The 23,688-nt window shown below is 62.8% G+C and overlaps 1 protein-coding gene across 5 annotated transcripts in view; it reads left to right on the forward strand.

Moving 5' to 3' along the window:
* The window catches only part of Vav2 (vav guanine nucleotide exchange factor 2), a 161,574-nt gene that overhangs the window by 108,214 nt on the left and 29,672 nt on the right, over positions 1-23,688 (forward strand). For all 5 annotated transcript variants that reach the window (XM_046465435.2, XM_046465434.2, XM_046465436.2 and 2 more), the window contains exons 5-8: positions 14,040-14,142; positions 19,854-19,952; positions 21,844-21,912; positions 22,270-22,370. In XM_046465435.2, coding sequence (XP_046321391.1) covers positions 14,040-14,142; positions 19,854-19,952; positions 21,844-21,912; positions 22,270-22,370 — 372 coding nt within the window. The remainder of the gene's footprint in view (positions 1-14,039; positions 14,143-19,853; positions 19,953-21,843; positions 21,913-22,269; positions 22,371-23,688) is intronic.

The raw sequence follows: 23,688 nt of genomic DNA on the forward strand, positions 1-23,688 counted from the left end.
CTTCAAGGCTGCAGCGAGTGCAATCCGTCCACAGGCCCCGGTGCCTACTGCCCCCTTTCTCTGCCCTTCCTGGTGGGGACTGTGCCCTTGACCCAAAGCAGGACGGAATTGCTCATGCAAGTCAGGGACGGAAGGCTTGCCCCGTCCAGTGATACCCTGTGACACTCAGAGTGCGCTTTAGTCCTTACCACCATGGCTATGACAGACTGAGCCGTGAGTCACAGGGAAGGGATGAGTCTGATCTTTAACTTGCAGCTCGGTCCCAGTGGCTCGCGTTTAATAAATTTTTTCATGTTTGTTTTTTTTTTCTTCTCTGTTCACTGAAAAGCAGGATTTCCTAGCATCCTGTCTCTGTGGACTTAGCGATGACATTTAGCCATTATACAAACTGCTTTGCCGTTTCTTTCCTGTGGAGTGTGGAGGCGGGAGGTGGGCGTGGCCTAATCGAAGCCTTTGGTTGGTGGGAGGGAGCCAGGGGCTTTGGGGCCGAACAGCCACGTCAGCAACACTGGGCACTGTGCCTGTCCACAGGACCCTCAGCCACCCAGACCCCAGACGTTGTGGCCATGGGGGATGTCACACACTGACTCTCCTGGCTCCCCATGTGGCCTAGGAGACCAGCGAGGGACTGTCACCTGCTTTTGTTCAGTTGTCACCTGGTTACTAGGTGCGTCAGTTGGCCTGGGACCAGGAGCTGGAACATGAAACATAAGACAGAGCTCTGCCCCCTGAGACCCCACTGTCCATTCGGGTGGTTTTGGGCAGGGTGGTGGGAATGATGGGGCAGCACAGGTCACCTCTGCCTCCTGGCGCGGGGCTCTGGGTCTCCACGTGGGGCCCACTCCAAACCCACCCTTAGGAGGCTTGCGCAACCCCCATGCAGGGCCAGTTGGGAGGTGTGCCCCAGTTACAGTGAGATCTCTGTCCACCCTCCTGAGGTGGCTCCTGGGAGGGTCTGTCCACCTTGGCCTCAGCTCCCCTGTTCCTGCTCATGTGGTCTTCCTGGAGCCTTGGTCTCCTCCTGTGTGACACGGGAGTCGGGCCCTGCTCCGTGGGACTGCTGAGAAGATGGGCAGGCCTGGGTGGGGTGCCCGGAGCTTCTCGGGCTCGTGAGTGTCCATGCAGCCTGCAGCCTGCTCTGTTGATGGAGCAGGTGACTGTCCAGCTTCTGAGCGGCTGTGGCAGCACTGTGCCACAGGGACCAACTCAGGCCACGCACACTATTGAGGACTTCCTAGGAGCCACACGGCAGCAGAGGCCGTGGAACTCACTGTAGGGCTGTTCTGTTTGCTGACAGAAGCAGAGTGGCCCCAGCTGAACCCAGCCGTGGGACGCTCGGCAGCACAGACACCTCTCCTCGCCACACCAAGTCCCTAATCTGAAGGTTTGTGCCTGGCCAGTTCCACCCCACTCACTGTCCTGTGAGCTGGACACCAGCAGGGCTCTTGGCCATCTGGACAGGCAGTGCCGGTCCCCGATCCACAGTCTCCTTCTGGGAGCCAGGGACTGAGGTGGCTTTCCCAAGTACCCTGAGCTGGCTCTTGAGATGGCCGAGGTGTATGATCAGGTGGTGAGAGCGGCCGGCTGGAGAGGTCAGCACTGAGTAGTGCTGCTCACCGTGTCTGGAGGAGCCCCTTTCTGGTGGCTTGGTCAGTACCATGCATTGGCACTGTGGTTGGTCCCACTTCTCAGGCCCCCCCTGGACCCTGGCTGCCACACCTGCAGGCAGGTCTCCACGGAAGGCCGACAGACCTGCCTGGGATGGTATTGCAGGAACAGCAAGGGGCTGGGATCACCAGCCTGAAGCCTGAAGTCCTCTCAGGAGAGTGGACAGAGGGTCTCAGAACCTGCAGGAATGTTCCAAAGAGCAGAGACAGTCTTGCAGCAGGAGCAGCAGCCACAGAAGGCAGGGCAGGACCCGGTGCCCACAGTGGGTGTGGACACCTGGGCGGGGGCAAGCGGGGCCAGGCTGCGAGGACGCTGACCCTCTGGGTCTGAGAAGTGCCTTGGGGGTCACTCTGGGTGAAGTTCAGCCCCTTGGGGTAGCTGCCTGCTTCATCCTGTGTGGTGGGGTGGGGACAGGTGGCTGGCACAGCAGGGAGCCTGCCCCCAGTGGCGTGCTGGTGAGTGTCCAACGTCCAGCTGCACAGGGTGGCTGGGTGGGGCACCCTGATGGCTGCCCCTGCCCCTCTGCCTGGTGTGAGTGCTCTCACTGTGACCGGCCTCTCGGCTCTGGGGACAGAGGTCCTCCCTCAGCCTCTGCCCCTCCTCTCCGGTGCCTCTTCACAGGGCTCTTGGGCCTCTGTGCAGGTGGGGTCTCCCCGGGCTCTGGGAGGGGCAGCTTTCAGGTGTGGGCCTGAGCGGTTTGGAGCCTGGAGTTGGGCAGGTGTCTCGCGCAACATCAGACCAGGTGGCCAGGAGCTCGCAGCTTCCTGCCTCTGGCCCTGTGATGGCCTGCCAGGCAGTTCTGCCTGGGGCTGGCCAGGTGCCGCTGGGCGGGTCACAGCCCGCTTCCCTGTTGCAGGATCTGGGCCAGGTGCTGCCCCTCGAGGGTGGTGACATTGCAGGCTGTTGCTTGGCCTGCTGCCACAGGACAAGAGATTGACACCTGGACCTGCCCCATGCTCGAGGGACCCACGCATCCCTCTGAGAGCACAGGTTTGTCCCCGGGACCTGCTGGCTCAGCTCTGACCCCACGGTCCTTGGAATAGAAGTGGTTTTCACACTCGGGTGTGGTCTTGACCTGCACACTTTACTGCATCGTGAAGGACTCGGTGGCTTTCAGTGTGTCAGGTCAGCGTTGTTGGGAGAATTTCCGAAGGTGCAGAAGTGACGTTTCTGGTGCGGAGGAGGTCTAGGGACCCCCAACTCTGGTGGGGTTGGGGCACCCAGGTGGGCTGGGGCTGCAGGAGGGCAGGGGACCTGTGCCTCCTCCTGACCCTGGCCCCAGGGGCCTCCCTCAGCCACTCTGTGCAGAGCCCTTGATCAGCGGGAAAGACCATGGAGAACGAGCCCCTGTGGGGACCCTGGCCAGGGGGGAGCCCTCCCCACGCTGCCCGCAGCCCGCACTCTGCCCACCGCACCACAGATCTTGCTGGAGCCGCCTCCCCAGCCCACGAGGGCTCACTTGCACTGGGGGAGGCCTGTGTACATGCGGGGTGCCCCCAGTGCTGCCCGGCTCAGGCAGGAGAGAGGCCCTGGGGGGCATCTCACGGTCACCTTTTAGAGGGGGTGGGTTTGGAAAGACGTCCAGGGAAATAGCCCTTATGGACGGACCACGCTCCAGCCTTGTCGACAGCCCCTGCCCCTGTTCCTGGGAGGAATGCCTGTTGCCCACCAGTAAGAGGAGGCAGGAGGCCAGGCTCTCCTGAGGTGGGGGTGTGGACCCTGGCCAGGTCCCCTGCTGTCCAGGGCAGGAGTGGGCTGGAGAGGAGCCCAGGGTGCAGGCAGGACACAGGGCCACAGCACTGTGAGGACAGGGAGGCAGTGGTCTCATGCCTGAGGGCCTGGACTGGACAGGTGATGGCCAGGGGCAGAAGGGCCTTGACCAGGGCACCTACAGCTGACCTCGAGCAGTGTCTGCCAGCAGGGTCCCCCCCACCCCATGCCTCAGTACAGTACACTTGGAACGTGCGTGCTCCCCGAGCTGGGCCTTCCTTGGTGGCACCCAGTTCCCTGAACACAGTGGAGGGCCTGTGTCATGGGGACTGGCCAAATGGAACCCAAGAGCCAGTGTCCACGGATCCCGCCTTGCCAGATGTTTCTCACCTTACTACCTTGGTCCAGTGCAGAGGGCCCAGAGCCTTTCCACTGCCCGGGAAGGTGGTGGGGCTCCGAGAGGGGAAGACCCCTGCCCGGGGTCACACAGCCAATGAGGGAGAGCTACAGTTTGGACCCAGGCCTGTCCAACCCAGAAGGCCCTTGCCTGACCACCCCTGCCAGCCCCAGGAGCTCAGAGCTGGGCACAGGTCAGCACCTGTCACAGACCTGGGGCCTGTGCCCGTCAGTTCTGTGTTTCTCACCCCCAAAGGGCTTCCACCTCTCACGAGGGTCAGCCAGGCAGTGTCCACTGGCCACACACCTCACAGAGCTGAGGCGGGAGGCTTCCTGGAGGAGGTGTGGGTTGGAGTGCCTTTTGAAGGGGTGCAGGATCTGCCTGAGTGTAATTTAGAGAAGCTGCCCTCCCGCTGCCCGGCTGGTCATGGCATGTGATGGGCTGAGGTCCTGGGAGTCTGTTACTCAGTAGCAGAGGCCAGTGGTCCTGGCCCAGGGTAACCCATGTGTGCAGCCCAGCCCCGGCTGCTGGCCTGGTCCACTGGCCTGATGTCGAGAGGGGATGCAGGCAGGAGAGGCAGGGGCTTCCCATCTATGCCTGTGTCGGCAACAAGCCCATGAGTGCTTCTGTCCCTCTGTGGTCCTCAGAGCCATTGGCCACTGCCAGTGGGACTGACAGCCCTGCTCTCTGCGCCCTGTCCTGCCCTCAGGACTTCTCCTGGACCCCTCCGTGCAGCAGGACCACTGTGGGCCTCTGTGGGTCTGGGGCTTCCCTGACTTTGAAACCCTGCTCCCGCTGGGCACCACGGGGAGGCTGCTGGTCCAGGCCCTCTGGGGGAGTGCCCTCAGGTGCATGTGAGCCCGCTGTCAGCCCTGCCTGGCTGGCCCTCAGAGTCAGTGGCAGCGGCTGGCCGGCCGGTCTCTGTGGACTTCCACTTTGAATGCCTCGTTAGGGGCTGTCAGGAGAGGTCACAGCGGTCCTCTCCTCATTCCTGCCATCTCTGCAGGGCTGGGGGCTGCCTGGAGGAGTTCTAAAGTCCCCTGCAGGGAGCAGGGAGCAGCTGGCTGTGGCCCGAGGGACAGTTCTGTGCTCTCTAATGAGGTCCCTGCCTCGCCCCTGGACCCTGGAAGCCCCAGGAGGACAAAGCCTCGGCCTTGGCGCCTCCCCCCATTCAACACTGAGGCAGCACACGGGGGGCACCTGGGATTGTGGCTTAGAAGGGACGTGGCACACTGGGCCCTGAGTGGCCTGCTGTAGGACCGCCACACTCCTCCATCCTACGGCACCCAGGCTGCCTGCTCCAGAAGCCATCCCCAGGCCTGCCAGTGGATGACGGGCACCCGCCCCAGGAGGTTCCCAGCACACCAGGGCGGCCTCTGTTGTGAGGAACACACAGGGCAGACTACTCGACCTGGGCCTGGTGGCAAGGGGAGTGGCAAGGGGAGGTGCCAGGGTGCTGCCAACATTCACGATTCTTACACCGAAAGGCCCGAGTGCCAGGCCAGCCCTCACTACAGGTGATCTGGCCCCCAGTTGTAGTTGAGGAAATGAAGGCTCAGAGAAGGGAAGTGACTTTCTGGAGGTAGCACAGCATGCTTCATGGGACAAAGGAAGAACTGAAACCCTAAGCCCTCTGCTGTGGTGGCCACGATGTCCCCTGGGCCCAGCTCCTGGGACACCCTTGCATTCTTCTTGGTTCCTGGGTGTTTTTAGATGGTGGTCTAAATTTATACCTGCTTAGAGGGAATTCCCAGAGGTGGGAGGTGTGGTGTGTGCACAGCCCTCAGAATAGCTCCCTGGTGTCCTGTCCAGCTGAGCTGTGCCACCTGGGCGATTGCTGGTTTCCCCACCTCCCAGGGAGTGGTCGGGCTGCCGAGGGCAGGTGGCATGTAAAGAAGCCCTCGTCCATCTGTCTGCCCCCCGTGCAGACAGTCCAGTCCACGGGGCTTCTCTGCTGCCCCCGCCCCAGCTCCTGGAGACAGGCTGCTGTCGGCGTGCAGCAGGTCAGGAAGCCCCCATTTGGTTTCCTAGTAACCAGGCGCTGACCACCGGGACCTGTCCTGGTGATGCTTCTCGTCCTCAGTCCTGAGGTGCGGGGCACAGGCAGGGTGTGCGCGCTTGTCCTTGGTTTTCCTGGGCGGGGGGCTGGCCCTCTCTGGGCAGCTGCCTTCTGACAGCAGGCGAGGCTCCAGCCGGGCCCAGGATCTCGGGCCGGAGGCAGGAGTTTGCGATCTCAGGCCACAGCCCGTGCTCGGGGCCCCTCCTGGAAGATTTCAGGCTGTTTCAAAGACAGAAATAATTGTGGGGATTTAGCATCTGTCAGTGCAGCTGACGGCAGGAAGCCACGGGGTAGAGACCAGGGGGAGAGACGGCGAGGAGACTGGGAGCGGGGTGGGGGGCAGCGGCCCCTCTGCCTCTGAGTGGCCGCTTTCCTGCTGTGGCCCACGGTCCCTCCCTTACATCTGTGCTCTGGTGTTCTCAGGCAACTGGATGAGGAAGGGCAGCTCCTGACACCAGGCAAGGCCACAGCTGGGCGGTGACCAGATGGGCCAGGTTCCTGGGCCCCCAACCCCCAGCGTCTGCATTTGAAAACTGCTGCTCTTAACACTGCTCACTGAGCACAGGCCTGTGCCAAATATCGTCTCAGTGAAGGAAGGTGCGTTTATTGAGCACCCACTGTGTGCTTGGCTGGTCGTTCGCATTGTGGCTGATCCTCTTCTGACGCCCTTGGCAGCTGGGGAAGCCGAGGTCCAGTCTTCCTGCCCAGAGTTACCGAGCTAGACACCCGTGGGCTGGGAGGTGGCTTGGACTTGCCGGATGGCAGAAATCTAGAGCGAGCGTGAAGTCCCCACCTCGTGGTCTGGAGGTGACGCAGACCCGCCAGCTCCTCTGGCTCCAGGGGAGCCCCACCCCCTCTGACTGCCACCAAAGCGGGCTGCCCAGGAGGCCAGGCGGAGCGTGATGGAGGTGCACCGTGGGATTCAGAGGCCCGCGGGCTCTGCAGGGTCTGGAGGTGTGGGCTGGACAGGTCCAGCAGGGAGGCTTCAGCCTGGCCTCCTGCTCCCCGTGGGACTGTGTGCAGGGGCCAGGGGGTGGGCTCCTTCTGTCGGGTCTTAGCTGGACTCTCTTCAAGCTGCTGTCTCATGAAAACGGGGGCCAGGCTCCTCCCTGTCGCTGCTCTGCCCTCCCAGGAGACCCCAGACCCCCAGCCAACCTCCACGTGGAGCCCCCAGCCCAGCTCTGCCAGCTCCCTCTGCCGTGCTCAGGATGGTGAAGTGACCCACAGGTGACGCCCTTGCTAAGGAGCAAGAATGGTGGAAGGTCAGGGCCACCGTTGGCCAGCGCCTGCGCCCCACCTGGGACACAGCAGGACAGCTCCTGGGCCTCGTCCCTACCTGAGGGCCATCTTGGCACCAGGACCCAGCCCCGCTGCTGCCCGTCATTCTCCACCCCAGCCTGTGGGGGTCGCAGGGCCTTTGTCCACGCTGCTCCGGGACCGCAGGAGTCTGGCGAGCATGGCCTCAGGGCGGTGTGGGTTCACCCCATCCAGCTGCTGGGCTCATCTTATGGTTGTGGCTGAGCACTCTCCTGGCCATTCCCAGCCTGTCCTGTCATCTGGAGCACGCGTGTGGTGAGGCCGCCACATTTCCAGGAAACCGCACAGACCTGTCCTTCTCAATGTCCACTGACCTTAGTTGAACTGTGGTCAGGGGATCTGGGAGGGGTCTGGTAGGACCCTGCTGGCTCTTGGCAGCCCCCGTACGCACTGCTTGGTTGAGGGAGGGGGCACATCCTGAGGCTTCTGTCACTTGGAAGAGACCCTGGGGCCGGCTCCCTCCTGGCTGCGGGCAGTGCACACGGTTGGTCAGCTCTGGTCAGTCCTGTGTGGGACTGTGAGACAGGGCAGGGTGGGGACCAGGTCCTGCAGGAACCAGAGCTCCTTCTGGCGTCCTCGGGGCACAGCAGTGAGCATGTTGGGTGGCCACCCTGGGCTCTGCGTATGTGATGGTGGAGGCCCAGTGTCCCTTCTGTGTGGTGTTGGGGTGACCGCCCTGGGAGTTCCCAGTGTCCCTGTCCCCATGCCTTGGCTCTGTGTCACACAGCACACCCTGGCAGGAGCCCACGAGCAGGAGGCTGCTCACCTTGTGTGTCTGGGCAGTAGAGAAGAAGGGCTGGGTCCCGACACCCCCTTCAGGGCACACCCTGTGACCTAATTCCTCCCACTGGGCTCTGTCCCCCAAGATTCCACCACCTCCAGCAGGGCCACAGGCTGGGCCAGGCCTACAGCACAGGGGCCATGGGGGACACTCAGGATCTATACCCCAACCTCAGGACAGGACTTGGGGCTGGCAGAGCTGCTGAGGGGTGGGCTGGGAGGCAGGGTGCACAGGCAGCAGCAGCCCCCAAGTCTGCATGTAAGACCCACCTGCACCTTTGGCCACGCCCTCTTCAGCCCCTGCTGCCCAGGACGACCCGAGGGCAGCACTCCAGCCCCGCCCACGGTGGGAGGTCAGTTTGAGGTTTGAGTCCAACTGAGCTCTCATTGGAAGAAACGGGAACCTCAGGATCTGGAGTCCCCACAGCGACCCGTTCATGATGTCCAGTGTGAAAGGCACCCAGCCTGCAGAGAAGCAGGAGGACGTGAGCTGGGCTCAGGAAGGAACCGGCCGTGGGAGCCAGCGCCGGAGGACCCAGCTGTTTGCATGGGCAGCTGCGCAGTCAGGGGTCTGCAGGGGACTGGAGCCAATAGGACGCGCAGAGGTGTGTCAGAGGGATTTGTCACGGGGCTCTGCGTATGTGATCATGGAGGCCAGAAGTTCCCACAGTGCGCACCTGCAAGCTGCGGCTCCAGGAATGTTGCTGGCAGAGTCAGTCAGAGCCTCGGGGCCTGAGGACCCCGGGCCTGGGAGGTGACGCCCAGGACAAAGACCTGAGAACCTGTGGTGGGGGGGATGGCGCAGGGTGAATCCAGAAGTCAAAGTCCTGAGAACCAGGAGTTCTGATGTCCCCCTCCAGCGATTGAGCTGCTCTGCCGTCTCCCACCACTGTGCTCTGCCTGGGTGGATCCCCATCAGTGGACCCGGTGACGGCCACCACGTGGGTGAGGGCAGGTCTTCCTCCCCGCCGTCTACCAGTCCAGTCGTTGGTGTCCATGAACGCTCTCGCAGACACACTCAGAAGCACTGTCTACGAGCCGTCCGAGCGCCCGCGGCCCGGACAACTGGTACAGAAAGTGAACTGTCACAACAGGTTATGGCCAGGGACTTCGGAGGGAAGTGCGTGACAGACGCAGGGAGCCACTGCAGAGGACCAGACGACTGAAAAGGGCCAAGTGGAAATGCCCAAACTGAAACCCAGGTCCGAAGTGAGCAGTCACCAGATCAGCTTGATGGAGGTCACAGGTGGCAAAGCAAGAAGCCGTGGACCTTGAAGATGGTTCCACGGGAGCCGCCACAGACTTTATACAACAGACGGGAGAGGGGACAACACATGGAGCCTCAGACACGGCAGACGGTTTCAAGCAGCCCAGCGTGTGTGATGGGAATCCCAGGAGAAGGGAAGGGTGGGGTAGGGAAGGAGGGGATGGGGGTGAGGGAGGCCAGAAGAACCATTGAAATTAGCCAAAACTTTGTGGGTTTTGAAATGGTAAAACTATAAACTATTGCTGAGAGAAATGGAAGACCTACATAAGGGAACGTCTGTACTGTGTTCATGGGTTGGAGGTGATGTCGTTAACACGTCATGATCCCCAAGGCTCCCCAGAAGCAGATGGCTCCATGATCATTTGGAATAGCACGTGGTCTTGTTAAAGGACAGGCTGGAGGATTCCCTCCACTGCTTACAAGACTGTCCATGGACTGAAGGGGAGCACAGCCGTGTCTGCAGCAGGCCACAGAGTGGATGGACGGAACGGAGCTCGGACTAGACCGGCGCATGGCCCCTTGTTTTTCTATCTAAGCATCCCAGTGGGGACAACAGAGTCTTTGGTTAATTATTCTGGAACGCTTGGATATTTTTGTGGGAAACAGTGAACACCCACCTCTGGGAAATGTGCATTTCCCAGAGTGTGGGGGACATGCAAGTGGCTCAGCCAGGCAGCAGCGCTAGAGGGGACTCTACCCGTTGCACCTTTCCTACGCCCCACCTGCAAAGTCTGCACCTGAATCCTGGATGTACCTACCAAAACTAGACAGCTCCCAGTAGAAATGCAGGAGAAAAATCTTTAATGACTTGGAAGAAAGCAAAGAGTTCTCAGCAAGACACAGGAGTTTTTAGGTGGGACACAGAACAGAAGAACAAATTGATAAATTTGTCTTCATTAAATTAACAACGAATGCTTATCAAGACACATGAAGGAAATGAATAGCCAAGGCAGAGACTGGTGGTGGTGGTGGGATTATAAAACACATATGACAAAGCACTTGACCCACAATATATAAAGAGCTCCTGGAAAAAGAAAAAAGAATGTATTTTCAGAAATGAACAGAATTCTTGAAATGGACAAAATCCTTTCCCAAAGGATGATATATAATAAGTACATGGAAAAATCTTCAGCATCACTAGTCACTGGAAAAATGCAAAACACAACCACAGCAGTATTTCACTGGTGTCTGTGCTAGTGCCTAAAATCAAAAAGACTGACAACAGTGTGAGCTGAAGAGGATGTGGAGTGACTGGAAGTTGCACACACTGCTTGTATGGATGTAAATGCTGCAGCCACCTTGGAAGAACCTTGGTAGCTGCTTGTGAAGTTGGAGATGCACCTGCCCGTTGGCCAGCAGCTCCACTGTGGAGGGAAGGCTGTTCCTGTGGAACTGGAGTGTATGTGCACAAGCGCACGGGAGTTGAATGCTCATATGGCCCCTTCTGTCCACCACAACCAAGACCTGGAAGCAGCCTGAATGTCTGTCTAAGAGGCGACTGGTTCTCAGATGGTGCCTCCCACAGTGGACTGGCATTCAGCAGCGTGAAGGGACAGCTGCTGGTACAGGGAACTGCACGTGTGGTGGGGTCTCCAACTCACGTGTGCAGGCAGAGAAGCCAGACAGGAGGGCAGGTGTTCCTGGTGTCCCTGTGTCCTCTACCAGATGAAGGGTATCTAGTGAGGACCGGCCAGGAGCCAGTGGCGGGGAGCTGGCCAAAAGGGGCCGGGGAGCCGCCTGTGAGCTGCACACTGTCCCCTGGAGGGGGCCCTCAGCTGGGGGTACGTTTCCATTTTTGAAGATAGTACATATGTGCATTCCCCAGGGTGCGGGGGACATACGGGTGGCTGGCTGGTGTGACTGTGCACCTGGATGCAGGGGCTCAGCCAGGCAGGGGCGCTGAGGGGACTCTGCCTGTGGCACCTTTCCTAGGCCCCTCCTGTGCACCCAGGATGGAAGCCTTGTGCAGGAGTGGTCCACACCTGCCCTTGTTGGGCCACCAGGAGGCCACGCCTCCTCCTGTGCTCGCCGGGTGCCCTGTGCTCCTCTGCTCCCCTTCTGTGGGGCTTCAGAGCCGCACTCCCCTGAGTACTCGGGGCAGACGTGCTGGGCTTCAGGGGAGCAGTGGGTGGAGCAGGGCCGTAGCCCCCACGATGTTGCCTGGGCACAGGGCACCGTGCCCACTCGCCCATCTGCCCAGCCTGGCCCAGGGCTCCTGGACAGCGCTCACCCCCTGGGAGCAGGCTCTGGTGGAGTTGGTGGGAGCTGCACCGTTCCTGGTTGATCAGAATCCGAGCTGGGTGGGGCTGGGCCTGGAATTGGTTAGGATGCCCCTCACTGTAGGGCGGGAGGGGGCCCTGCAGCTGTGTGGTCACCACTCAAGGCCCTGTCCCTGGCCAACTTCCAGTCATTTTTATCTGTTTCATCAGCTTATAGAATATTTAATAGTCAAAACCCCTGTCCACATGCTCTGTCCGCCTGGCCCGCCGTTGGAGCGGAGCCCACGTGTCTGTGCGGCCAGTCTGTGATGGGCTGTCTGGTTCATTTAGCAGCCTGGACGCTTCTCTGTCTCGCCTGGGTTCTGCACGGTCAGGGTTCTGCACGGTGGTTTAGCCACCAGAATTACTCTGTTGCATGACAGAAATTTGGGTGTCCAGCCCCTGCTGGGAAGGGCCATGCAGCGCTTCGCCTATGTTCCCAGGGTAGCCAGGCTGCATCACCCTCGGGGACGGAATCAGAGAGGCAGGGAGGAGATCTGTGTCATTGCAAGTGACAGTTTCCCAGTGGATTGTCAAACCTGTCTCGGGGAAGCTTTGAGTTGGGTTAGCAAGACTGTCACAATGCTCACCCCCCACTGCGTGTGCATGTACCTGTGTGTGCATCTGTGTCTGTATGCATGTGCAAGTGTGTGTATGTGTGTATCTGCATATGGGCATGTGTCTGCATGTGTGCATGTGTGAGTGCGTGCGTGTGTGTGCATTGTGTGTGTGTGTGTGTGTGTGTGTGTGTGTGCCCGCGCGCGTGCACTCTCGTGTGCTGCCTGGGGAGCCCCGGGCAGGCGGGGGAACCTGGCCAAGCCTGGCCCTGCCTCCTTGCTGTCTCAGCTCCGTGTGGGTTCAGGGTGCAGAATGGCCACAGTGCAGTTCTCTGGGCAGACAGTGGCCCTGGCGCCCAGAAGGGACTTGAAGGTGGCAGGAAGCTCTTCATGTAAAGCTAGGCCCTGTGGAGTCGGCTTTCCGCACTGCAGCCTCCGTGCCTGACCTGAGCAACTGAGAGAGGTGGCTTCCCCTGGCTCAGGGTTCAGAGGTCAGGCCTGGGTCGGCTGGTCCAGGGCAGAGACATCTCAGCAGAAGGGCACAGCGGAGGGAGCTGCCCAGCTCACGGCAGCCAGGGAGCAGAGAGCCAGGGGCTGGGGAGAGGACGGCCCAGCAGGAAGTGACCTGCTTCCCCCAAGCTGCCACCTGCAGCAGGCCCTCCAGCCCCCGGGGATGACTGCACACAGGACGAGTCCAGGGTCAGAGCCCTCCGATCCAGCCAGCCCTGACCAAGCCCTCAGCACAGGAGCTGCCGGGGACAGTCCGGATCCAGCCATGCCAGGTTCCCAGCTGCCTCACCCGTGCTGGTGCCAAAGCCGGAGCACCCAGCAGCTGCTGCACCTCCTCCTTCCCTCCGGGGACTGAGAAGGCCTCACCAAGACCTGCACCCCGCACTGGGCTGGCTCTCGGCCTCCCCTGGAGGACAGTCCTGGGGCTTCTGCCCGGGTGCTGCATGTGGGGAGGGGCCAAGGGCTCTGGGAGACCCCTGGCTGCTGAGGCCTTCCCTTGCTCCCTCTCCCACGCAGGTCTTGAGTGGTGCCCCTGACCCTCTGAGTGGATTCAGCAGCAAGGCCTGGGGGGCTCAGGGCTCTGCTCCACTGCCCTCCCCCCTGCGTGCTGGGAGGACCTGCGGGGAGTGTCCCCAGTCCCTGCCTCTGGAATCCAGGGCCCTGCTCTGAGCCAGGAAAGCCGGCCTCAGAGACGCATCTTTGCCCAGAGCTGAGCAGGGCTGGCCTCCAAGCCCAGCCTCCCCTGAGGAAGGACCCAGCAGAGCCCAAGACCCTGGCCAGCCTGGGCTGGGGGCGGCTCCGCCATCCCCAGGGGTCTGTGGGAATGACCGGCTGTTGCCGAGCCCTGGCGCAGCTCTGGTGTGGAGGTTCGGGGCAGCCATGGGCCGGGCGGAGGACTCATCCACGCTGCACAGATAACCAGAAAGGCTGCTCGAGGCACTCCTGGGCTTTTGGGGACTGTGACCTAGGTCCTGCAGGCAGAGGGCCAACTCGGAGGAGACGGGAACCACAGTCCTGGGCAGACACAGGCTTGCTGCAGCAGGAGCCGGGGTGGGGGCCAGTCCCCCGGGGGCAGGCTTGGGAAGGGGCATCCCGAGCTCCAGGTTCCCCCAGTGCTACTTCCTCACCCAGGTGTGGAAGATGGCCCTGCTGGGCACTGTGCCCTTGACCTTCACACCCGGGCCTCAAGGACAGTGGGGACCTCAGGCTGAGCCACAGGTCACGGCCGGGCCTGGGGCGGGGGCTGTAGTCATGGGGCAGCACCCAGCACTGGGGGCCTCTGGGAGGCAGGCGTCTCAGGGCCTCCGGGTGTCTGCAGGCCGAGACGCTGGGGCCTCGTCGCCAGGGTCCTCTGCTACCAAGGCAGATGGCAGATGGTGACCTCTCTGCCATCTCCTTAAACTCACGGAAGCCCCACTTGTGGAGCAGCCTGTGGCCGAGGCAGGTGGACTTCCAGGGCTCCTGGGTCAGGGGGGCTGGACCCTCCCTCCCCACTCACCCACTTCCTCCCGTGCAGTGAGCATGACCTGGGTGAGGACATCTACGACTGTGTCCCGCGGGAGGACGAAGGTGACGACATCTACGAGGACATCATCAAGGTGGAGGTGCGGCAGCCTATGGTAAGCCCCGTCTCGCCTGGCAGGAGCGTCGCTGCAGGGGACACCGGCTGGGCCCCGGGCTCCCCTGCAGTGTGTCCTCGCAGCTCTTGCTCCTGTCTGCTCCACGCCGGCTTCCCTGTGGTGCCCGGGGACCCCAGCCCTCAGCCCCCAGCCCCTCTGCCCTCTGCCCCCAGCCCTCAGCCCTGCAGCCCTCAGCCCCTCCAGGCCCTCAGCCCCCCAGCCCCTCACCCCCTCAGCCCTCAGCCCCTCTGCCCCCAGCCCCTCTGCCCCCAGCCCTCAGCCCTGCAGCCCCCAGCCCCTCAACTCCTCCAGGCCTTCAGCCCCGCAGCCCCCAGCCCTCTGCCCCCAGCCCCCAGCCCCTCAGCCCTCTGCCCCCAGCCCTCAGCCCCTCAGCCCCCAGCCCTCAGCCCCTCCAGGCCCTCAGCCCCTCCAGGCCCTCAGCCCCTCCAGGCCCTCAGCCCCCAGCCCTGAGCCCCCCAGCCCTCAGCCCCCCTGCCCTCACCCCCTCAGCCCCCAGCCCTCAGCCCCTCAGCCCTCAGCCCCTCTGCCCCCAGCCCTCAGCCCCCAGCCCTCAGCCCTGCAGCCCCCAGCCCCTCAACTCCTCCAGGCCTTCAGCCCCGCAGCCCCCAGCCCTCTGCCCCCAGCCTGAAGCCCAAAGCCCTGAAGCCCCTCCAGCCCCTGTGCCCTCAGCCCCTCAGCCCCTCAGCCCCTCAGCCCCCAGCCCGAAGCCCTGAAGCCCCTCCAGCCCCTCTGCCCTCAGCCCCCGGCCCTCAGCCCCTCTGCCTTCAGCCCTTCTGCCCTCTGCCCTCTGCCCTCAGCCCTCAGCCCCTCAGCCCCTCTGCCCTCAGCCCTCAGCCCCCAGCCCCCAGCCTGAAGCCCGAAGCCCTGAAGCCCCTCCAGCCCCTCTGCCCTCAGCCCCTCTGCCCTCAGCCCCCAGCCCCCAGCCTGAAGCCCGAAGCCCTGAAGCCCCTCCAGCCCCTCTGCCCTCAGCCCCTCTGCCCTCAGCCCCTCAGCCCCTCTGCCCTCAGCCCTCAGCCCCCAGCCCCCAGCCTGAAGCCCTGAAGCCCCTCCAGGCCCTCACCCCCTCAGCTACCAGCCCCGAAGTCCCTCAGCCCCTCTAGGCCATTAGCCCTCAGCTCCGCAGCCCCCAGTCCCAAAGCCCCAAAGCCCCCCAGCCCTCTGCCCTCAGCCCCTCCAGGCTGTCAGCCCCGCAGCCCCGCCGGCCAGTTGCCATGAGCCGTCCTCCCGGGGTGTCCGGGTTCTTCGTCCCACCTCCCAGGGAACCTTGAAATAGCAGCCCCGCGCCCAGCTCCCACAGCAGGCTCCCGCCCCGCCGTGCTGAAGCCACCAGCGCAGGCCCAATTAGCCAGCTGCGCGTCTTTTATGTCGCCAGGGTGTTAATTTCCCCCAGGCGTTGGCTCATCATCTCCTGGACGCAGATCTGCTCCAGTGGGGTTTATGGCCCACAGCTGCTGTGTGGAAGGCGGGGTCCGGCCTGGCGGGGTGGGGAGATGAGGGCTCTCAGGCCACCGCCCCTGGGACCTCAGCTCCTGTGGGCCGGGCACGGTGCCACTTGCCCACTGTGGAAGCTTTGATTAACTAACTTCCCTGAAGGGATGGGAACTCCTCAAAAGCAGATACCAGTGTTCTGCCTCCGTGCAGGAGCCGCCAGCCGGTGGCAGGACACAGCGGGGAGACCCCGGCCTCAGAGAGGCCTTTCCTGGGCTGGGGGTGCCCTACTGTGGCCCTGGGGAGGGCTGGGAGCTGGGCAGGCCACCCACAGCCCAAGCTCTGTGCTTCAGAACAGGCTTCTCACGCTGCCCTGGGCACCTGGAGGGGTACCTCCCCACCACTGCCAGGGCACTCTCTGGAGAGGGTGGCCCTCTCTGTCCCCAGAGCTAGCCCCAAACCACCTGTGAATCCCGACAGCTTCTGGATTGGCTCATGGGGTCTGGCTGTGGGGTCTGGCTGACCGGGGCTGACTGTGGGGCCTGGCTGTGGGACATGGCTGACTGGGGCCTGGCTGTGGGACATGGCTGACTAGAGCCTGGCTGTGGGACATGGCTGACTGGGGCCTGGCTGTGGGACATGGCTGACTGGGGCCTGGCTGTGGGACATGGCTGACTGGGGCCTGGCTGTGGGACATGGCTGACTGGGGCCTGGCTGTGGGACATGGCTGACTAGAGCCTGGCTGTGGGGTCTGGCTGTGGGACATGGCTATGAGACATGGCTGACTAGAGCCTGGCTGTGGGACATGGCTGACTGAGGCCTGGCTGTGGGACATGGCTGACTGGGGCCTGGCTGTGGGACATGGCTGACTGGGGCCTGGCTGTGGGACATGGCTGACTGGGGCCTGGCTGTGGGACATGGCTGACTAGAGCCTGGCTGTGGGACATGGCTATGAGACATGGCTGACTGTGGGACATGGCTGTGGGACATGGCTGACTGGGGCTGACTGGGGCCTGGCTGTGGGACATGGCTGACCGGGGCTGACTGTGGGGCCTGGCTGTGGGACATGGCTGACTGGGGCCTGGCTGTGGGACATGGCTGACTGGAGCCTGGCTGTGGGACATGGCTATGAGACATGGCTGACTGGGGCCTGGCTGTGGGACATGGCTGACTGGGGCCTGGCTGTGGGACATGGCTGACTGGGGCCTGGCTGTGGGACATGGCTGACTGGGGTCTGGCTGTGGGACATGGCTGACTGGGGCCTGGCTGTGGGACATGGCTGACTGAGGCCTGACTGTGGCACATGGCTGACTGGGGCCTGGCTGTGGGACATGGCTGACTGGGGCCTGGCTGTGGGACATGGCTGACTGGGGCCTGGCTGTGGGACATGGCTGACTGAGGCCTGGCTGTGGGACATGGCTGACTGGGGCCTGGCTGTGGGACATGGCTGACTGAGGCCTGGCTGTGGGGTCTGGCTGTGGGATATGGCTATGAGACATGGCTGACTAGAGCCTGGCTGTGGGACATGGCTGACTGGAGCCTGGCTGTGGGACATGGCTATGAGACATGGCTGACTGGGGCCTGGCTGTGGGACATGGCTGACTGGGGCCTGGCTGTGGGACATGGCTGACTGGGGCCTGGCTGTGGGGTCTGGCTGTGGGATATGGCTATGAGACATGGCTGACTAGAGCCTGGCTGTGGGACATGGCTGACTAGAGCCTGGCTGTGGGACATGGCTGACTGGGGCCTGGCTGTGGGACATGGCTGACTGAGGCCTGGCTGTGGGGTCTGGCTGTGGGATATGGCTATGAGACATGGCTGACTAGAGCCTGGCTGTGGGACATGGCTGACTGGAGCCTGGCTGTGGGACATGGCTATGAGACATGGCTGACTGGGGCCTGGCTGTGGGACATGGCTGACTGGGGCCTGGCTGTGGGACATGGCTGACTGGGGCCTGGCTGTGGGGTCTGGCTGTGGGATATGGCTATGAGACATGGCTGACTAGAGCCTGGCTGTGGGACATGGCTGACTAGAGCCTGGCTGTGGGACATGGCTGACTGGGGCCTGGCTGTGGGACATGGCTGACTGAGGCCTGGCTGTGGGGTCTGGCTGTGGGATATGGCTATGAGACATGGCTGACTGGGGCCTGGCTGTGGGACATGGCTGACTAGAGCCTGGCTGTGGGACATGGCTGACTGGGGCCTGGCTGTGGGACATGGCTGACTGGGGCCTGGCTATGAGACATGGCTGACTAGAGCCTGGCTGTGGGACATGGCTGACTGGGGCCTGGCTGTGGGACATGGCTGACTGGGGCCTGGCTGTGGGACATGGCTATGAGACATGGCTGACTAGAGCCTGGCTGTGGGACATGGCTGACTGGGGCCTGGCTGTGGGACATGGCTGACTGGGGCCTGGCTGTGGGACATGGCTGACTGGGGCCTGGCTGTGGGACATGGCTGACTGGGGCCTGGCTGTGGGACATGGCTGACTGGGGCCTGGCTGTGGGACATGGCTGACTGGGGCCTGGCTGTGGGACATGGCTGACTGGGGCCTGGCTGTGGGACATGGCTGACTGGGGTCTGGCTGTGGCTGTGGGACATGGCTGACTGGGGTCTGGCTGTGGCTGTGGGACATGGCTGACTGGGGTCTGGCTGTGGGGTTGTGCTGTTCCCCGTCATTGGCAGTCTGGACGCCCTGGGGGTCAGCGGGAGCAGGCAGGTGTGGGTCTGGGGGTTATCTGAAGGCCCCACCCAGGCCAGGCAAACGCTCTCTGTGAACCCCATAAGATAGACCCATTCTTTCTTGACTGGAGACCATAGGGTCTTCCTGGAGCCCGCTGCTGTCCCTGGTCCTGAAGCATCAGTGTCGGGACACAGGGTTGCTTGCAGACCCTGGTGGACAGGGTCTGTTTGCCCTGTCCAGTGGCACGCTGGCATTGAATGCCCAGTACTGGGACCTGCACACTCCCGAGCTGTGGAGTCCAGTCCCTCAGGCAGGGAACCCCCTGGTTCCATTGCCTCCCGTCACGGCGGAGCCGTCCGGGCTGAGTAGTGGGATGGCGACATCTCCAGAGGAAGACGGGTGCCATGGTCAGAGCCTGGGTGTAGGACACTGTGGTGGCATGTGGGTCCCCGTGCTGTTCCCTGCCAGCCCCACAGGAAGGCCTAGACAGGAGCCCTGTGGCTGCCGGCTGACAGTGGGTGGGCATCCTGGCCTACAAACGCAGCTCGAGGGCACAGTGGGCTCTGCTGATGGCTTCCTCTCTTGCTTACCTTCCATGCTCTCAGATCAGGTACATGCAGGTAAGTGGCGGGTAAGGGGAGGCAGGCGGCAGTCTCCTGGGAGCCCCTGCCAGGCAGATGCTGTTGGGCACACGTGGCCTCAATGAGTCCCGGACCTCGGTACTTTCCACGAAGCCCAAGTCACAGTGGACTCCCACCTCCCCCTGTGCCCAGTGTGCGCATTGCTTTGGGTGCTGCACCCTGCAGTGGGGGGGGGACCTCCAGGGTTCCTTGGAGGTTAGGGGAGGCATTTTTGCCTACCTGAGTGCAGATAGCCAGGCACAAGCCACAGCACCATGTCTCCAGGAACTTCCAGGCAGATATGGCTCCTTAGGCCTAAAAGAACCGAGAGAGCGTGGTGGCCCCACAGTGGCCCTGGCCGCTGCCTCACCCCACCTGTGACCAGGCAGTGTCCCGGGCAGGGCTGCCTCCATGTTTTCCAGGAGGCATGGCTGGGCCCTGACGCAAAGGTGTGGTCCCTGGTGACCCTGCCAATGGGCTGTCAGGTCAGGCTCCCTGATTGGAGAACAGTGGGCACCCAGGGGAGGCCAGCCCTGGGGGGCAGTTGGTACTGGGGAGCTGGCTCAGTGGCTGGGGGTCCCAGGGATGAGCTCAGTGTCCTGTGGACAGGTGGGCGCAGGAGGGACCTGGCGTGCGTCTCCTGTGTGTGCAGAGGCCCCACCGAGGCCGAGGCCCTGCTGGTGGAGGTCCAGGCTCAGGAGCAGAGGCTGGGGTCTGGGAGCCTCTGCACACTGCTTGGCGCTGACCCTCGTCACCCCTTTTGTCCCTGTGCCTCACTTTACAACGAGAAGAGTTTAAGTGCCCTCTGCCTTCCCTCCCTTTATACTTGCTGACCTCGTGGCCAGACCCGAGCAGATGTCCCCCTGTGGTGTGGGACAGGTGGCCTAGGGCCGCACTGTGCAGGTGCACAACCTGTGGGTGGCTGGGTGGGCCCCTGGCTCACATCTGTGTCCCCTCCAGAAAATGGGCATGACAGAGGATGACAAGAGGAGCTGTTGCCTGCTGGAGATCCACGAGACCGAGGCCAAGTACTGCCGGACCCTGGAGGACATCGAGAAGGTGGGTCCTGCCCTGGCCACTGGGTGACAGCAGTGTTCTAGGTCCCGAGGTGGGGAAGGGCCAGCTGTTATAGGATGATGAGGGCTGAGCCCCCTCTGCTTTGCCATCAGGTGTCCCTGCCCCAGAGGAAGGCTGTCCTGCCTCCCCTGTCCCCTCTCCACCCTGTCCCGCACGGTCTGTCTTCCAGCCTGACCTGGGCGTGGCGATGACTTACGGCCTGCATGTGCTGAGCTCCCTCTGCGCTCTCTCACCAGGGTGCCGTCTGGAGGCTCCTTGGCCTCCCTCTGCTGTGGGAGGCAGAAGCTCCACCCCGCGTGGCCGGGAGCACCCTGCACTGGAGCGTGGTGGGCCTTGATGTGGGCACAGACCCTGAGCCTGCCTGAGCAGCCGGTCACTGTCCACTGTGGCCTCCCGGTGGTGCCCAGTGTCCTGGTTCAGGGCATTTCCCTGACATGCAACTGCCAATCTGCCCAAGCCATGTGTGAGGCCAGCCTTTATTGTTGGCACTGGGACTTGCCCAGGGGCACTTAGCCACTGAGCCACGTCCCCCGCCCTTCTTTATTGCTTTTTTGTGTGATGGGGATCGAATCCATGGCCTTGTGCATGCGAGGCAAGGCTCTGCCCGCTGAGCTGTGTCCCCCGCCCCCAGCCCTTCTTTATATTTTATCTAGAGACCAGCCTCACTGAGTTGTGTAGGGCTTGGCCAATTGCTGAGGCTGCCTTTGAACTCACGATACTCCTTGCTCAGCCTCCCGAGCTGCTGGGATGACAGGCGTGGCCACCGCGCCTGGCAGGACAAACCTTTTCACACTTGGGTCCCCTGGGCTGTTCTCTGCTTATGGTTCAAGTCTAGTGCACCTGTGATGTGGACACCTGAATGGGGAGTGCTGGGTGCCCCCTTGACCCCAGGTCGGCCTCGCTCTAGCCTCCAAGGGGCTCTGCTCGGGCCAAGAGCATTGGTGTTTGGACTGTGGCCCCATCCTGCCCCCTGCCTGCTGTCCCTGTGCGGCTCTCACCGTGCACTGTCCCCAGAGCACTGAGCACCTCTCAGGTGGATGCAGCCTGGACAGGGGCAATGTCCTTCAGATGATTGAGGCCTGGGCAGTGGCAGTGTCCTCCAGGTGGTTGAGGCCTGGACAGTGGTGGTGTCCTCGGGGCGTTGATGGCCTGGACAGTGGTGTTGTCCTCCAGGTGGTGGTGGCCTGGACAGGGTGGTGTCCTCTGGGTGGACAGGGCAGTGTGCTCCAGGTGGTTGAGGCCTGGACAGTGGCGGTGTCCTCCAGGCAACAGTGGTCTGGACAGGGGCAGTGTCCTCTGGGTGATGGTGGCCTGGACAGGGGCAGTGTCCTCTATGCAGCATGTCCTGGATGGGGGCAATGTCCTCTGGGCAGCAGTGGCCTAGACAGGGTGGTGTCCTCCAGGCAGCGGTGGCCTGGACAGGGGCAGTGTCATCTGGGTGGCAGTGGCCTGGACAGGGCAGTGTCCTCCAGGCAGCGGTGGCCTGGACAGGGAGGTGTCCTCCAGGCAGCAGTGCCTAGACAGGGCGGTGTCATCTGGATGGCAGTGGCCTAGACAGGGTCATGTCCTCTGGGCAGTGGTGGCCTGGACAGGGGTGGTGTCCTCTGGGTGGTGGTGGCCTGGACAGGGTGGTGTCCTCCAGGCAGCAGTGGCCTGGACAGGGCGGTGTCCTCTGGGTGGTGGTGGCCTGGACAGGGGTGGTGTCCTCTGGGTGGTGGTGGCCTGGATAGGGCGGTGTCCTCTGGGCAGTGGTGGCCTGGACAGGGCGGTGTCCTCCGGGCAGCAGTGGCCTGGGTAGGGTCTTCTGGGTGGTGGTGGCCTGGACGGGTGGTGTACTCTGGGCTGGGGCTCAGCATGGACGCCTCTCCTGCAGAACTATATGGGCCCGCTGCGGCTGGTGCTGAGCCCTGTGGACATGGCAGCCGTCTTCATCAACCTGGAGGTGAGGGTCCCGGCGGAGCTTACTCCTGGGCAATGGCAGTGTCCTGGCTGCTGGGAGTCCTTTGGGACCAGGGGGCCACGAGGACCTGACTGGGAAGCTGCCCTGCCTGCACCGTCCCCTCTGGCACCAGAGCTATTCTGGGTGGCCACTGAGTGTCCCTGGGGCTCAAGTGGGCAGGTGGTGACCCCTGTGCCGTGGACGGGCTTAGGTGGGCTCTGCTCCTCCCTGTGCCTTGTTGTGGAACCTTCTAGCAAGCGGCAGCGGTTGGTGGGGTGGGGCGCACAGCTCTCGCGGTCTCAGGCGTTGAGGCCTGCAGCCTGGTGGCCCCTCGAGCACTGACCGCCCCCCCCCCCCCAGGACCTGATGAAGGTGCACCACAGCCTCCTGAGGGCTATCGACGTGTCCATGATGGCCGGGGGCAGCACACTGGCCAAGGTCTTCCTCGAGTTCAAGGAAAGGTGAGTGCCCTCCCCATCTGCTCCTCAGGACAGATAGCGGACGGGGAGAGTCCTCCTGGGTGGGAATCATGGGCCTGGTGTCCTGAGACAGGTGGCCGCCGTCCTCCAGGCCTCTGTGCCCTCTTGTAAACAAAGATTTTTAAAATTTTTATTTTTATTTTTGGTACCAGGGGCCTTAACCACTGAGCCCCGTCCCCAGCCCTTTTATATTTTATCTAGAGACAGGGCCTCACTGTGTTGCTTAGGGCCTCACTGAGTTGCCGAGGCTGGCTTTGAACTCGTGATCCTCCTGCCTCAGCCTCCTGCTGGGATCTCAGGTGTGGGCCCACTTCCCATCATGGCCTGTCGGCCACCTCTGGGCATGGGGTGTGGTCTGGATGGGGCCTCTCGGGCTCTGGCAGTCCCTTCTGCTTCTCGCTTGTCGGGGTCTTGGTGAGTGACATTCATGCCGCTGGCTGTGCCGCAGGCCTCTGGCTTGTCCTGGAGACTTGGGCATCCAGAAGAGACAACCCTGCCCTGCATGCTGTCCACCTAGCGCAAGGTGGACAGGCCCTGCTGCTTCTGGTGACAGGAGCCCTGGGCCTGACCTGTATAGGTCTGAGTGAGGAGCTCTGGGGACACGAGCACAGACCACGGGACGGGGTCATGGCTGAGGCCTCGGGTTGTGGGGTCGCAGGGCTGAGGCCACTTCCCCATGCTGCTGATAGCCCGTGCCTCGGTCTTGACTCCCTCACCTGTGAATTAGGGACCAGGGTGGCCCCTGGGCGGGGCAGCCCCAGAGGGTGAGCCAGGATGACCCTGCTTCCCCATAGCTGGTCCCCACCATTGGAAGGCCACTGTGGCCAACAGGAGGGGACATCAGTCTCCGCAGGCCAGGCGGGGGCAGTGGGGCAGTCGAGGGGCAGGTCTCAGCCGCTGGCCACAGCGCCGTGGCTCCACATCTGCAGCTCTCTGTACAGAGGTCCGTGGTGCTCAGGCCAGTTGTGGGATTGGTCTGAAGCCTGTGGCGGCCCCTCTTTCCCGAGGGCTTGGCCCAGGGAGTTAGACGCAGACAGGGCCGCCTCGTCAGTCCCACCACTGCCCGCTCAGCTGCCCCGGGGCCCCGTGCACAGTGAGTGTCGCAGATGGGCAGTCATGGCCACCTGAGGCAGCCCTGGGGGCAGGCGGCCTCCCACAGCTCCTCCTTCCCCTGCTCCAAGCCCCTCGGTTTGTGCCCTGTTGACGGAGGTGGTGCAGAGCTGCCTTCTGGGGCTCAGCAAGGGGCAGCGTGGGATTCTGGAATCTTCTAGTAGGTGTGAAGGGTGGTCGAGCTGGAAAC

Source organism: Marmota monax, unplaced genomic scaffold (genome assembly GCF_021218885.2).
Source record: "Marmota monax isolate L192 unplaced genomic scaffold, Marmota_monax_Labrador192_F-V1.1 WCK01_AAM20220418_F8-fsc00167, whole genome shotgun sequence".
NCBI classification, from domain to species: Eukaryota; Metazoa; Chordata; class Mammalia; order Rodentia; family Sciuridae; genus Marmota; species Marmota monax.